Here is a 16603-nt window from a genome sequence, read left to right as displayed (position 1 = left end):
GATATTAATAGAGGAAAACAAAAATAAAAGGGCCCACATTTTATTAAGTGCTTTAATAATTATATGCACACCTAGAAAGATAACTAAGAGGCTGATTTTGATATGCTTGGATTTGCTTTTATTCCACTCTTTGAAGTACTCTGGAAAGCTGGGAAAATAATGTGCAATTTATAAATTAGTTTCATTTGCATTACTTTTTAGTGGTAATTTTTAATATTTCATTGTTAATTTGAGAAATTTCAAAAACTTCTTCTTAAGATTCTGAAATTCTTTGAATTGCATTGAGGCTTACGCTCTTCCTTATGCTATTAGAAAATAAAAAAATTGATCTAAGAGTTAAATATTTTGTAGGCATATTTGATACTTCATTATATTCCTCTGAATCACAGGTGTTATGTTTTATTATGTTAAGAATCCTTTCTGGTTTTATTTCTCTTCTATATTCTAAATCCTTTTTCTTTGATACAGACACTGCCTTGCATGTTCTTTTCAACCTCTGAAAGAGGAGCCAAGAAAGACAAAAGCATTAAATAGAAACGGCAGTCAAGGTGATCCATAGCACTCCTGGAGGGGAAAATTTGCTGGCAAACAGAGCAGGCAGCAAGTCATACAGCACCCAGGGAGTCCTGCCATGGCTGGGAAAGATGCAAAAGAAAGGTTTTGTCTATCAGTGCCCTTCTACTGTGCTGGCACTCCCAGTAGTATAAATTATAGAATCTGTCTGTCCAAATGCGGCCAGCATGTGGTGTTGGCAGCATGACAGACTCTGTATTAAAAAAGAAAAGAAGAAAAAAAAAGAAGCTACCGGTAATTGATCTAGAATTACAGCATTTTGCTGTATTACCTTTTGCCAGTGTGACAGGCAGTGTCTCTGTATCAGTGAGATTGTTCCCTGTCTAGACTTCTGCAATTAGCTACTGCCTGTGATATAAATACTTTGTTGCAGCAGTGGTTGTTTTTCCTTTGTGTAAAGCAAGTATAAATAATACAGGCATACTGTACCAAGTTACAGATGTGCTTATTATATTTTAATTCAGCCAAGCAGATCTGCAAGTGATTTTGGCAAAGCTCTGAAGCTGCTGTATTCTTAGTGACCTGCTGTTCACCCAGCTCTTTGACCAGCTCCACTATCAGGAGCTGCAGTTTGCATTCATTGTCATTTTCTGAGTCCTTCAAATACTTCTTGATCTGTGTCTTTTTGACCTCTCTTGAGATTTACTGCTTAGGATTGAACTCTAGTAATACTTGTGTTCTTCTGACTCAGCCCTGTATCACCCAGTTAACCTTTTTTGCCCTCTTCAGAACCTTTTCATGATACAAAGAAATTTGAGGTCTCCAGTATTAGGTAAGGTTAGCTTGTTTCTGAACTTAGAAAAAGTAGATTTTTGCTAATCAGTCTCTCAATAGTCCCATTAAATACAATCCTCTCAAAATACTGAAAACTAAGCTGCTCATTGTCTCATTCAGTCTGAGTCTCTCTCCCTGGCATTAAACTGTTAATGCTACTTACAGGCACCAAACCAGTAACACAAAATGGGTCAAAACCAATTCTCACAGAAAGTACAGCAAAATTCAGTTCAAATCAGTGCAACCCTCATTTGTTAAAAATGCAAGTAATGTCTTGGTCAATGCTTTAAGATGTGTTTGGAGTTTCATGTTTGAGGATAGTTGGGGGATTATTTTGTCTTTCTTTGTATTTGTATGAGGAGAAGAGCTCAAGGGATTTTCACGTAGCCTTATTTGTCCTGGATCAGAGTTCAAAGTAAGTTCTTTTTAAAACAGAGATAATTTTAATACCTGAAACAGTATTAAAATTTACTATATTAAATATACTATAATAAATACAATGATAGCTTACTTTGTTCTCAGCTGCAAAACTGTCAGTGCTTTAGTGGAGGTTTAGTTTTCATTTTTTGACTCCATTGTGATCAGTCCCTGAAATTTCACAAAAAACTTGCATGAATGGTTAATTCACTTATGTTCCTGCTCTCTAAAAAAATTAATCTTAATCCTTCAGAAGCTTAGAGGGAATCTTAATATTGTATTTTACAGTAATCTCTTTAGAAGACAAAGTATTACAAATGACATTTTAAACTCGATAAGACTTCAGTTGCAACTCCCAGAACAAAAAGAAGCAAGCTTCCTATTTATTTCTGTATCTGCCTTTTGTGAAACACTGATTAAATAAAGAGTGGATAAATGATAGTATTTTCATGAAACAAGTTCAGCTCACTACAGGCAAAGTATGATTCGTTCATCTATGTTTAGAACAAATCCAAAGAGAAGCTATTTTGCATTCACAGCAGCAGCCTTTTTTCCCCAGTGTGAAATGGTTTGAGTGCATGTACATCCCATTGGCAAGGCGGGTCTGGATCAGCACACAGCAGGGACAGCAGAGTGTCTGTGTGAAGACTGCTTCACTGGGAAAGAGAGAACCTAAAGAATATTCATAAAGACCAAATTAAAATATTCTGTGATGCCTTGATTAGGCTTGACAGGTTTCCTAAAGACATTCTTGTTGTTACTAGTGCTTAACATCAGCTGAAGATTTGTGAAAGGGCAGCCACCCCCCACCTCTTGCAGCCCCTAAGTAAGGTGGGTGAGACTCTGCACTGTGTTCTGCTGAACTCTCATTCTGAGTTGCATATGTATGCTACTTTAGTTTCTGTGAAATGAATTTTATCCCATATTTCATATTTAAAAACACAGTGGTAAATGTACTACCCATAATAATGATACAATATAAAAACCATAGCACGGGTAACCTCTGTGTGATTTTCTCATACTTCTGAGAATCATTCAAAACATTCAAGTGGATTAGCAATACTTTGGGATTCATGTCTTTGATTTTTTGGAAAAGTCACAAAGCCCCTTTACTCAGTTCAGAGACATTTATTTTCCTGTTTTCCTGTGATTAATTTCAAAAGACAACCATGCCTCACCTTGGAGCTTGCAATGTTTTGGGGGCCACTTAAGTTGGAAGTGAATTATTTTAGGCTCTTGATAATTGGGAGAGAGATGGGTAGTTGTAAGGAAAATTGGAGAGAAACCTTTCCCTCTCTTTTTGTGACTTTCACATACAAATGCATGGTAACGACATTTCTCAGCAAGTGCTTGAGGTTGGCTATAGTGACTTTTGAGTATAGGGAAATGTGAGTAACTTAACTGAAGACTTCCAGGGGCACAACTGAAAAATAACAGGAGTATTAGTTAATGTGGATGGCATAAATTGTTTTCAAAAGAAAAAGAATTTGGTATTTTTCATGATAATTTTGGTCAAAGCAAGTTTCTATTAATACAGCTAGAAATACATGGAATTATAATATTTTATTCTTTAAAAACTAAAGAAAGAAATGAAATATCAATTCTCTTTCATCCTAAATAAAATGAATTAATTAAGCTGTTGAAATTGCTTGGATATTCATAGGTGTTTTGAAATTAATTAATTGGAAATTAGCTTGATACTCTTGTTCTTAATGACTGCTGAGTGTGGAAGTGTTAGGGTTGAGGTCTTTTTTCTTTATGTTTTTATTTTTCTATATATTCCATAATCTCAAAGGGAAATGTAGCTGGTCGTGAAGAATGGTATCAGTTGTTTTTTTTTTTGTTGTTCCTGTACATATTAGAGCATGCATTAAAAACCAAATATTCATCCTTGATTCTATCCCATAGACATAAAAAGAAAGGTTTTTAGGTTTGTGATTTAAGGTTTTCAGAGTAAAAGAAACACAAGCAAGCAGTTGATTAGAGCATGGTGCTGATAACACCAAGGCTGTGGGCTTGATCCCCAGATAAACCATTCACAGAAGAGTAGGACTTGATGATCCTTGTGGGTCCCTTCCAACTAAGACTATCCTGGGATCCTGAGCATAGGAAAGAGAAACCATTTGAGTGAGAGGAGGGTGTGGAGGGAGTACATGGCCAGGACTGCGGGGCCAGAGGCATTTCTTGAGGCCAGACAGCACAGGACAGTTTCCTGACATTTAAAATCAGGGAAGGCTTAGAGGGCAGGGAAGAATTATGTATTTGTGTTTTGTTTTGTTTTTGTTCCTGCTTTTTATTTAAGACCTGCCCCAAATTTTGACTTTCTGCACAAATGAAATATGGTTTGGTCAAGGGTGGAAGCACTTTAGTTTTTTGAGGAAGCCTCAAAGCTGTGGTTTCCTTTTAGACCCTGTCATAGTCATATAAAGAAGTGTGGAGTAGAGTGAAAATTTAAGCTTTTTTTTTACTTGCAATCTTTTTCTCTAAGCAGGTTATTTTGTCTTTAAACTTAAAAATTAGCCTAATGTAGATAAGCGGGAGGGTCAGATACATCACTAAGAGCTCTGTGTTGATATGCACATGAACATAGAATTACTGAGCAACAGTCTGCTCAAAGGGTTTCATAAATGTGGTTTGTTGGTACTCACCTGTAATGATTTAATAAAATGTTTTACTATTTCACAGGATGAGCAAAATAAGGTGTTTTTCTACATGAGTCTATCTGTGCATCTCATCATTGTTTTGTATTCTGTTCTAAAAACAACATATTTATAATCTAGTGAAAGATCATACTTTTTTTTTGTCCAGTTAGCACAGTCACATAACAGAGTTTTTTTTCATATTTACATTTCCAAAGGCAGTATTTATTGCATCAAGACTGAGATTCTTACAATTTTCAATAGTGTAAACCTGCCTTACAATTGGATTGAAGATGTTTTGGTGTTTTTTGCAAAAACAAGCATGTTCATGTTTTTTAGGTACAATGTGATTTTTTTTGACTATTGATGAATGGAGATGTGATAGAATCCTAAGTGGGCGAATTTTTCATCTGAGGTACAGTAGCAACCTGATCTTTAGAAAGAGGGACTTTTTCACTGAACACACAAACCATACACAAGGTGTAGGTAAGGCAGAAATTCGTAGTTTGCAAGATGAGCAATTTATTTCAATCACGAGTGGTTTTTGTATCTTGTTCTAATTGAAGATTTTCTGCAGTCTTTATTTTTTAAAAAATGGCAGGTGTTCAAAGTGGTGTTTTGAGGAAATGGCATCTCTCAACTCAGTGTAAATACACCCAAATTAAATACAGCAATATTATGTAATTTGTGGAAGGCTGGTGAGATAAAGTAGTGCTTTCTTGCTGAAATGGAAATTGAAATGTGTTTATATTTAATATGCATTAATTTTTCTGGATAGCTAGATAGATCTTGGTAACTATAATTCAAACTTAATTTGCAAAAAAATGTGGGAGGTTTTCCATGGGCTGAATCTGCCAGCTGCTATGGCTATTTTCAGCTGGCTAGTGCTCATTCTCAGGGTTTTAGAACTACAAGTGAGCTGTTCAGCCACAGTGTTCACTTAAAAAAGAGACAATGAGAAGCAGAGGCTAAGTGTATAGCCTATCATCAGCCCATTCCCAAACTAGTACTGAAGTTAATGTTGGATGAACAGACGAAAATTGTGTGGAAAGCAATGAGAGTTTTGAAGCTCATGGGAATCAGTAATAAGATGTGGTCACATATTCCTTCCAGTCATTCAATAAGAAGATGTTATAAACAATTTGTATCTGCCATAGTTAATTTCACTTATTCCTCTGTAGTACCAAAATTATGCTGTTAACCTCCTTTGAAAATAGTAAAGGCTCAGCCTGGCTTCTTCAACAGCTTTACTCACAGAAATAGTCTTGTACTGGGGTCACTCAGGTGAATGAGGATTGTGTGGCTTGGCCCTAATTTCTTCATAGGACAGAGACTTCCTCAGTCAGAAGATATGTCTTCTGTGTGATCAAGTGTCTGCAGATAGACAAGTTTTCTTAGATAAATAGTCGCAGGTTTTTTTTCCTGAGTTGCTTATTCTTTTGCTCTTATGTGGTAAGTCAATTTACAGTGTGTATAAGGGGAGATCTTAAAAAACCTTTAAAAATTTAGGATTTTTTTAACCTCTGGCTTGTGAATTTCATCTTGAACTGGGTGAATATTTCAATTTTTAATAATGGAAAAACTACATAATCTTTCAAGGATATAGCCTTTTATTTATTTTATAAATGTTATTTATATAATACGTTATAACAACGTGTTGCATGTCAAATATTTACCCTTAGACCTTGGAGATTTCAGAAAATGGTAGGAACAAGTGAGGTGTAAATTACTCCTGGGGACATTCCAATTGGGCACAAGAGGAAGCTCTTACAATGAGAACAATCAGAAGTTGGAATATTCTCCCCAAGGAAGTGATAGATTCCTCAACATTGGACACTGTTAAGTTCCAGTTGGGCAGGGTGCTGAGCCATCTTGTCTAGACTGTGCTTTTGCAGAGAAAGTTTGGACCAGATGATCCTTGAGATCCCTTCCAACCCTGTATTTTATGATTCTGTGATTCAATAGCTTCTGTTATTTGGAGAGTCACCAGCTGGTATGTCTCTGTCTTCAAGAGCTTATTCTATTCTCTAATATCACAGATTGTGTGGAACTAACATTTTTTAACTGGATTTTAATTTTTATTTTAGTTGTAATAAAGGAAAGACTAGAAGTGGCCTACTTGAAATCACTGTTTTTCAAAATGTATTCTGTAGTTGTTCTCATTTTTGCACGTGATATGGAAGGAAGAGAACACAATATTAATTGGCATCAAGGTATAAAGTGTAGTGCAGTAGAAATGTAAGAAAAAAATTAAACAGTCCAGGAAAAGTTATTCAAGTGAGTGAGAGAGATCCAATTCATGCCTTCAAGGGAAGAGCTTTGGCTCCTACCTTGGCAGCAAAAACTAAGTTGTGAATGTGATTTCTTAGTTCATAGTTCTCTAATGTGATTACTTCATGTGTATGTTCAGGAATTATTCAATATTAAATATTCAGTTAGTCTGGGATAAAAAGTGAAATGTATCTCTAATCATAAAAAGATGAAGAGAATGAAGATGAAGAGTATGTAGATGTAGAGTAATCCCATGCTTGCATTCTCAAAGTTTGAGTTTCTCCAACATACATACAGGCAATACTGAGAGCTTGCTTTTCCAATATGGTAGAGAAATAACTTGAGTGAGCAATGTTAGCATCTTCTCTTGTTTTCCAGGTCCATGGGGGAGATGCATGGGAGATGAGTGCGGCCCAGGAGGCATCCAGACGCGAGCGGTGTGGTGTGCCCACGTGGAGGGCTGGACCACGCTGCCCACGAACTGCAAGCAGCCCGAGCGGCCGGACAACCAGCAGAGCTGTTTCCGTGTCTGTGACTGGCACAAGGAGCTGTACGACTGGCAGATCGGCGGCTGGAACCAGTGCCGGCCCGTCCTCTCCCGCAGCCACGAGAAGCCCCTGGAGTGCCTCAGAGGGGAGGAAGGGATCCAGACAAGGGACATCACCTGCATACAGAAGGCCAATGGGGTTCCAGCTGAGGATGTCATCTGCGAGTACTTTGAGCCGAAGCCGAGGCAGGAGCAGGCGTGCCTCATCCCGTGCCGGCAGGACTGCATCGTGGCCGAGTTCTCGCCCTGGTCCGAGTGCTCCAAGACCTGCGGCAATGGGCTCCAGCACCGCACTCGGCACGTGGTGGCTCCGCCGCAGTTTGGCGGGTCAGCTTGCCCCAACCTCACGGAATTCCAGATGTGCCGGTCCAGCCCGTGCACTGTTGAAGAAAGCCTGTACAGCCTGAACGTGGGACCATGGAGCGCATGCACGGTGCCCCATTCCAGACAAATAAGGCAAGCGAGGAAACGAGGGAAGAACAAAGACAAGGAAAAGGACAGAGAAAAGGCAGTTCGAGATCCCGAGGCTCGCGAGTTAATTAAGAAGAAGAGGAATCGTAACAGACAGAATAGACAGGAGAACAAATACTGGGACATACAAATTGGGTACCAAACAAGGCAGGTCACGTGTACTCACAAAAATGGGAAAACTGCTGCTCTGAGGTAATCACTATTTATGTTTGCATACTTTAATTTTTATCTGGTTAAAGTAAAACATGCATAAGGGAATTCTTTTGCATAAACCCAAATCTCAAAATGAAGTTCACGCTATTTCCGTTTCTACATCCATCATCAAGCTGAAGTATTTTCTGTGATGTGAAACATGCAAACTGTGCTGGTGATCATACTAAGCATCACATGTTAAGCTGTGCTAGTCCCTAGCCTCTGTTTTCTTAACTAGATTTCCCCCAAATGCTTGAAGATACATGTCAAATGTCTTCTTTGTTTCTGGGGATTCAGGCAGGTGTCTGATCTCTAACAAGTCACGCATTTTTGTAACAGGTGATGTAGAGGATGAGCACAAAGACTAACAGGAAACTGGACTGAGTCAGACTTACAGTAAAAGTATAAAACAAGAGAGAAGGATGCATGAGAAAGCAGCAGCTACTCGTTCCAGTGTATTTTTTAATATAGATGAGCATGAAATATTGTTTGTCCCTCTTGATTCCTGTGGCAAAATTTCTGAAAGGGAGACTGTAAAACCTCTTTGTTTGTTCCATGTACTTCCTCTATTTCTTTCTCATCTGTACCTTTATGCTGTCTGCCCTGTTTTTTTTCTGATACTTATTTTTATATCTTGATTTATTACTTTACTTTTCAAGAGTTCTGTCAATCACTGATGTTTTGATAATTCTTTCCACAGGCTTCTGGATGCATTTCTAAAATTGTATTACCTTTGATTTGTTTTTTCTGGCATTATCTTGCTAGCTCATGTATTTCTTTCCTATCCCCCAGAATGTTTTTATTCAACTCAAAAAATCTTCTTTCAGTCTAGTCTTCCTTTCTTTGATGTGATTCTATTTCCTGCCCTCTCATTCAATGCCTGATTAATCAATTTTACTTCAACTGTGAAATGACTAGGATGTCTTGCTGAATGAGGCTGACAGTCATTGCTGCTATGTTAGTGTTTAGGAACTTCTTTCAAGGTATCTTACTTTTGAGTTTTTCTTGTGCCATTTAAACATTCTATCACAGAACATGTAATTGCTTCCACCTTTTCAATTAGAAACCAGTAATATATATTTTTTTCAAGTGTAGAAAACTTTTTTTTGAGTATAATTCCTTTCAAGAGATGGTCCAGCAGTGGAACAGGAAAATGATGAGTTCCCTGGTTTCAGGAAAGAACTGGAAGGCTTGGGTTGTTTAGTTGAAGGAGGGACATATGGGTGAAGATGTGAGTGAAATGCCTATAAGTATGTAACAAGCCATCACAAGGAAGAATGGAACAATCTATTCTCTATATTATGGATATATTGGAAAAACAATAATGGGAAAATCACAGCAGTGCTGAATGAGGCTGGGCTTCTCCATACTGGGAATAGTGAGACTCTGGAGAAAATTGCTTGGGCTGTGTACGACACCTCCATTTTCAAAGGTTTATAAGCAAAGGCTAGAAAAATGCATGTGTCAGTGATGACACACCTGGAGTAGATCTTGACTAGGGAAGAGGGACTGACTGCATAGTCTTTTTGCAGTCTCTTCTAGGTCTGGTTTTCTTTAGTTCTTTAAGATTTTGATCCACACTTCGATGAAGGTCTTCACAAGAAATCTTAAAATCAGCATCTCAGGCAGTCCCAGGTGTTGACTGCAGCACAATCTCATTGCTGGTAAAGAAAAAATTGCCTTTACTCCTTCCTTTTCCAGCCTCACATCATGCAGCCCTCACTTCACCTAGCCCAGGAACATCATTACCCTTTAAATACAAGGAATAATTTATTATACATCAGTTGCTATCAGATAGCAGCCAGGCACTCTTTTTGAAAGTCCCTAAGTTTTTGAAAGGTTAAGAAAATTATTGAGCAAAAAAAAGGGAGGAATGATACAGTCATGCCAAAGCTCTGATAAATGGTAAAAGAAAGTAAAAGTATAGTTGGAAGTCAGTGGCATACTTTACTTATCATCTTTACACTCACTCTTGAATTCACTTAGATCACCAGCACTGTCTTAAGTTCAGATACCACAGTGTCTTGTGCAATTTCAGGCTGGTGCAGGGAAGTGAATGAAACCCTCTTGCCTAAGGCAGTGAAACAATTGATAATAAAAAGTAGGATCAATTCTTCAAAGAGGTCAAAATTAAACAAATGATGCAGTGGGCATTTTTATATCTAATGGAAAAAATTATGTTTTAATTGTACAAAGTGATTTTAATTGGTCTTCACATCAATTTTTTTCCAGTTACATAGTATAAAAAAGAAAATTTGGTGAAATGACTCATGTGAGAAATTCTGGTGCTGGTAACATAGCTTTTAGACACCAAGGTATATCAGCTGTATATCCATTTGCATCATTTATGCTGAACCCTTCACTAAGCAATCAAATGCTTTATTCTTTGACTGCCATTCCAGAATCTGAAACAATAGAATTATTTTTCTGCCCAGGGTGTCAATGCAGCCAGCTCAAATGATTTTATAATCTCCATCACATAGTAACTGTGTTACTAAATAATATAGACAAGTAAGGTGACTGGAAAACCTGCCGTTCTCATGTGAAATGCTCTTCAGCTTAAGTAGTCCATTTTCAGTGAGTTTTGACTTTAGCAATCAGAAACAATCAGCCCCCTGGCAGCATGACTGAAAGAAGAATAAAAACCCTCAGGCAAGTAATATTTTTTGCAGAGATAGCAAAATTGATATATTATGAAAAGGGTTTTAAAAAAGAACAACTTTCACAAGGGTGCTACAGAGAAAATGGTTCTATAACGCTGTCAGCAAAACCTTGAAAAGGCAAAATTCTCTTGACATATCAGCACACCAGGCATGGTAAAGAGAAGTGAAACAAGAAAATCAAAGTTTAATTTATATACTTTATTGCTGAGTGAAGAATAGATAGTCTCCCGTGAAGGATGAAATATTGGATTTTTTATTGGCCATTCTGCAATAATGTATGTGTTACACAGACTGTGTTTGCTTCATGTTCACCTTAGTCTGAAATTTTAGTGCACTGAAAATATTTGAAAAATAGAAATGTTGAAGGAAATAACAAATTCAGTAATTAAAAGTGGCTTATAAAATGACTTTTCTTTGGATAACTAACAAAATCTGGACAGCACTGCTGTTAATGTAGAGGACAAAACTTGATTGTCTGAAATGTTTCCTCTTTGATGAAATTGGGGTTTACTAAAGAGAGCTGGCAATGTAGAGAAACATAAATTGTATGAAGAAGCTGATTTTGACTTGCAAACCTGTTTGTCCTATTACAAGTTATGATGATTATGCCTCATGTTAAGCCTGTAATTTTCTGTTGTAATATGGACTCTGTTGCTGTTGTGTCTCAAACATTTAGTCATCATTTTCTTTGTGAGCAGACTTTTGGGGGACAGTTTAGCAAAAATGTTTGGCTGGTTTGTACAAATTGTACAAGTCTAAGAAAAGCTTTTTTTTTTAAACTGTTTTTAATTCATACAGCCTTTTTACTGAAATGCTTTCTTGGGACCCCACTAGATTGGGAAATTTTGAAGGACTTGAGCACAGTCATTTATAACTGTAAGAATATGGAACAGAACTAGAGTATCTTTTTGAGCTGTATGCTTCTGTGCTTCAGCAAAGATTTTGAAATCCAGTGACAAAGCACATCATGTTCCCCTGAAGCAGCTGCTCCATAAGTGTGGGGACAGCCTGTCACTGCTAAGAGTCGCTTAACTCAAATGGCTGGAAAGGGGGCTGTAGTTAAAGCAGTTCTTCAAGGATATAGCTGCCTCTTAAAAAAAAAATCCCAGAATTTCTGCACTATTTCCTTTATTTTTCTATATCATTTGGATAAGGCTTGTTATCTTGCTTAGTCTGGGACCAAAAAATTTCTGAATGGGGGAAGAATGGAGGAGACCACGTAGGAAACCATCCCCACCAGCTCTGGTTGCAGTCCCCATAAATGGTTAATACTCTCTTGGCAGCACCACTGTGGAGGAGACCTGTATGTGAAGATGAACTCTATTGGTGACCTAAATGACCTGAAGTAAGAATTCAAGAAAAAACAGTACAATTTTATAAATATTCAGAGCTTTTATTTCTTTGTTAGAATATAACCATATGCAATTACACTCATGGAACAAAATGAAGGGGCAGAAAAGAATCCAAAATTTAAGACATTCTAACCAATAATTTAGCAGATTGTCTTAGCCTTAATGCATTTGATCATATGATCATCTTTGATTTGTTTCATCTCTGTTCATCTGAGAAAGTAATTATTTTTCAATTATTTTCATCTTCTTCACTGATTCTGTGCATTCATTAAATATCTAGAAAACTATATCCACATCTTGTAACAAATTTAACTGTTTTGGAAGTTTTCATAATAATCTCATTGCCGTGCTTTACTAAATTTCAAGTTTTGGAGAGTTTGAGCTTCTATTTATTCCAATGCTATAGTTGAGACATGAGAGATGACAGTAGGACCAAAATTATTGGATTGTCTTGCTGATGTTTGGCATATGTAATGCTTAATTTTTCATCTTACTTCACAAAGATGGTTATCTGTTTAAAGCAGAGTCACAATATTCACTGATGGCCACAGGTGTTAAGCTGAGTAGCCAGAAACGAAGGAATTTGGGAATGGCCAATTGAGTATTTAGACTGATGAGTGAATAATACTCAAGATATTGTCAGGAAAATCAAGGAGAGAGAATCTCCTCCTCTAGAATGGCATTTCAGCTTTGTTTTCTTTTCCAGGTCCTTAAACCTCTTAACCCAATGCTCCCATTCCAAATCATAAAATAAATGTCTGTGTTCACTTTATGGACTTTCACTCCTATAAATTATAAACTGTGTGAAGGAGGAAAATAAAAAACCAAGCCAAACCATCACAAGCCTGTTGCTTTATTTATGCCATTGATTTGGAAAGCAGACAGGTCACCCAGAGGAATATGCTGTCAGCAAACAGAGAAAAAATTCAGACACACAATACAACAGCACAGTTGGTTGGACCCTGTAATGTATCCCTTGCTTAAAAAAAACATCTTAAGAGATTCTCTGTGCTTCTCTGAGCCCCCACTCCATGAGGCAACGGGCAGAAAGGGGGATGTGTGTGAAGTGAAGGTGGCAGGGGTTAAGGTGCAGTAACTTCAAGGAGATGGGCTGCAGAAAGGTGAGGGAAATAGCAATGCAGAGAGGATGGGCTGTGGAGATGAAGGAGCATAAACAACCTTTTGTTTGTTACTGAGGACCAGATGAGAGCATATATGTCTGCCCCTGCTTTTTATGTTACTGCTGTTTGTAGAGGAAGCCTCCAAGCTCACCATACTGTGAGGATTTAAAAGCCATAAGTGGTTCACTCACAGAGCACCTGTAAATATCAGAAACTTGGATAATGAGCTATATACAGTCATCTTGATTCATTAATTTGGAATTATTTAGAGCACATTCTGTTAATAAATGGAGAACAGGAAAGAAGAGAGTAATGTTGGATGAAAAACATCTCGATAACTAAAAACTACAGGGTTATTTTCCAGGTGCATTGGGATAATGAAAATGTAAACTCTTATTAGAGGAACAGGATGCAAACATTGCTTTCCTATAGTTTTCCATTATGCCTTTAGAATTTCCATGAATTTGAAAGTAGAAGCATCCTGTAGTTTTTTAATGTGATTTTGGTGGAGACAGTAATTTCTGTGGATATGCATAATATTATTCAATAGGTGTTCCTTTCTATTGTAAGTACCTGCTCCATCATCTTACTGAGGCTGCTGTTTTGACAGTGTCTTGTCAGTATTGCTACAAATTTGACATACCATGCCCAAATCTAGATTTAAGATGGAAACGTACACACCGTGCTGAATAATTGCAACAGCAATGAACGATTCCTTTTTCCACACCATATTTTAACTCCTTTCATACAGTGAACAGTTGTTCTGTCACCTAGATGTATGACATTCATATATTTCTGTGCAAATCATCAAGATTGGGTGCCTTTCTCGTATATAGTTTTTATTCAAATACATGTAATTGTCTTCCTTAGCAAAATATAATAGACTATAATGTAATGAGGGTTGTACTCTATGTTCTCATAATCTCTTGTGGCAATAAATCCTATGAATGAATAAATTATTTCCTTGAATGAATGCAGTATTGAATTTTCAGTTTCAATCTAGAGATTATGTTGCAGAGAGGTAAATTGAATTAGGCACTGAGATCTTTAATGAAGATTCTCCTACACTGTACTTTTATGCAGCTTTTCTGCCTCACTGTCAGTTAATGTTACTTGACCTCAGTGTGACAAAATAAATGTTAATCAAGGAGTATTTTTCTAAATTTTTGATTTCCTATACTGGTATTATATCATTATCTGTAAAGAGTCCTATAGGGAACAAAATAGAATGTATTCCTTTTTTAGATTTGTGGTTTGGTTTTGTTTGGTTTTTTATTAAACTCTAAGCGTAGTCTGGGACTTAGAGTATGCCCTTGTTTTCTCAATCAGCTTAGTAAAGTTATGGTAAGGGAGCCTGTGAATTGAGCATCCTCCTGGGACATATTGTCCCTCAAGGTGGAAATGCACAGGACTCACACACAGAAGCCACAACTTCCCAGAACATCAGTGCCTATTTCAGTGGCTAACTTTCAGCAGTCCCACTGGAAATAAAATGTGTGGCTCACCTCCTAATACCGACCACATTTTTCCAAGTGCTGGACAATGCAATGGAGCCAGTGTTACTGCCAAATCTAAGCATCAATACAGGGACCAAACCTAAACTAATGCCTGAAACACAACTAATAGTAGTTATATAATTTTCAGTAATATATTTCTTTATATCTTAATGTTAATACTGCATATTTTCATTCACAAAGTTTGGCATTTTATTTTTTCTTTGCTGATAACCCTGTGAATCTAGCTGTTATTATGGGTCAAAGTAGATTCTGATTAATGCTATGTAATGGAAATTCCCACGGACAAAGGGAAATTCCTCCTTAAAGCTTTAATAAGTCATCTCTGTAGATGCTTGCCAAATAACCTGCTCTGCCAATTTCGAAATTATCTCTAGCGTGAGATGTACATGTCACTGTATCACTGGGCTGTGAAAGATAGCACTTTTGCTTTCTTGTCTCCTCAGACACTCATGGTATCTGCAACAGCCCCACAGCAGTTGTTGTTGACACTTGTTTAGGTATAGTAGCACCCCTTGTTGCTTTGCCCATATTTTTTCGGGTCACAGTAGCTGTATGTAACCTCTATCTTCTCCTGTACTGTAGGAAGCCTGAGTGGTTTTGTTTATTTCAAAATTGTTTGGCAGAATTAGTTAGACTTGTGAAAGGATCATGGGAAAATAGTCTTGTGAAAAACACTTAAGTGGACAGTATTGGAATTGTAAATGAAGAGAAGTGGGCTTATTGTTTGTGTGATTATAATGGCCCATTATACCGGGAGGTACTAACAGTTTCTCAGAACAATGTGCAAGATGACCAACACTAAACAGTGCAGCTGTATGGAAAATGAATGAGGGCTATGTCATTTTCTACAAGGAAAAAGTACATGCACCGTATTTTCACTGACTTCTTTCAAGAAACAAGTTGGTACCAACCATAAACTAAACCTCTTAAGGATGATTAGACTTCACAAATGACATTTTATGTCTTCAGAGTATATCATGGAGGTCATCTAAGCTCTGGATTTAAATCATTCTATTATTATTATTGCTATCTACTACCTGCACATTAAATAGAATTTTTAAAATTTGATTTTATTTGAGAAAACATCTTTTTTTTTTCTTTAGGTGAAACACTTCAGGCGAAGGTCTCTCTCAAAATCCAGCTATACTTGTGGTCTAAGAATAGCATAGAGTTAATTTGATTATTTTACTTCAGAGGTTAAAGCCTCCAACAAGCTGTATGAACTCTGAGGAGAACACTGCATGGAAAATAAATAGCTTGTTGTAGCACATCAGGACATTGTGCTTTTACCCATAACTCCAAAATCCCTCTTACTTATACTGAGTATGTCTTAAAGTTCCCTGGTGATCAAATAAAGAGCAAGGAGAAGATACTCCACGTACAATATTAAGATCTGGATTTAATTCCAGATAACACAAAGGATTAATATTCAGCATGAATACTGCTGTGTTTCCTCAGGCTTCCTGCCCATGAGTGTGATCATTCAAAGCTAAAATTGCAAAGTAGAAAATTACACACATGGGTCCTTATAATTCAAAGGTAGATTTGACCTTCTGACCTAACCAGATCATTTCTGTGAGGTAGTTCTGTTAAGGATGTGAGCACCAAGGCTGTGGGTCTGCCCATGGGTTGTCAGATTTCCCAGCAGTTTAGGCCTGAGCTTTTCTAGGATGTGATGCTAATGAGTGGTATGGTACAGATTTTACCCCTTCCTTCACTGTAAGGTTACATTTATGAAAAGCAGATGTGGTCTTTGCAAACTGTTCCTTACAGTCTCTAGTCTTGTAGCAATTTACTGAGTTTTAAAAAAAAATTCTGAGCAAACTGCTGATATTCTCTCCACTGGGAAAGGCAAAATATGCTTGTACTCAGCCGCTACTTTAAATTCTTTTCTTTTTCTTAAGGATTCTTTGGGAGTTGGGCCAATGTTCATGCATGCCTGTAGGTTGTCTTGCAAGGATGCTGCCCAGCCTTGTGGCTTGTTATAATGTGATTTACAATCACTATTTTCAAACACAAATTTGCTTACTAACTCTTTTCCAAAAGATTCCTCTAGTTTTAGTTTG

General features: G+C 37.2%; 1 protein-coding gene across 1 annotated transcript in view; it reads left to right on the top strand.

The window, feature by feature from the left end:
* The window catches only part of THSD7A (thrombospondin type 1 domain containing 7A), a 254024-nt gene that overhangs the window by 128755 nt on the left and 108666 nt on the right, over nucleotides 1-16603 (top strand). The window contains exon 4 of the mRNA XM_071429098.1: nucleotides 7053-7884. Coding sequence (XP_071285199.1) covers nucleotides 7053-7884 — 832 coding nt within the window. The remainder of the gene's footprint in view (nucleotides 1-7052; nucleotides 7885-16603) is intronic.

This window comes from Agelaius tricolor, unplaced genomic scaffold (genome assembly GCF_023055355.1).
Source record: "Agelaius tricolor isolate 1412-34295 unplaced genomic scaffold, bAgeTri1.0.p SCAF_6, whole genome shotgun sequence".
In the NCBI taxonomy this organism is placed as follows: domain Eukaryota; kingdom Metazoa; phylum Chordata; class Aves; order Passeriformes; family Icteridae; genus Agelaius; species Agelaius tricolor.
Note: the sequence above shows the minus strand (reverse complement) of the source record. Positions and strands in the feature narration are given on the sequence as shown.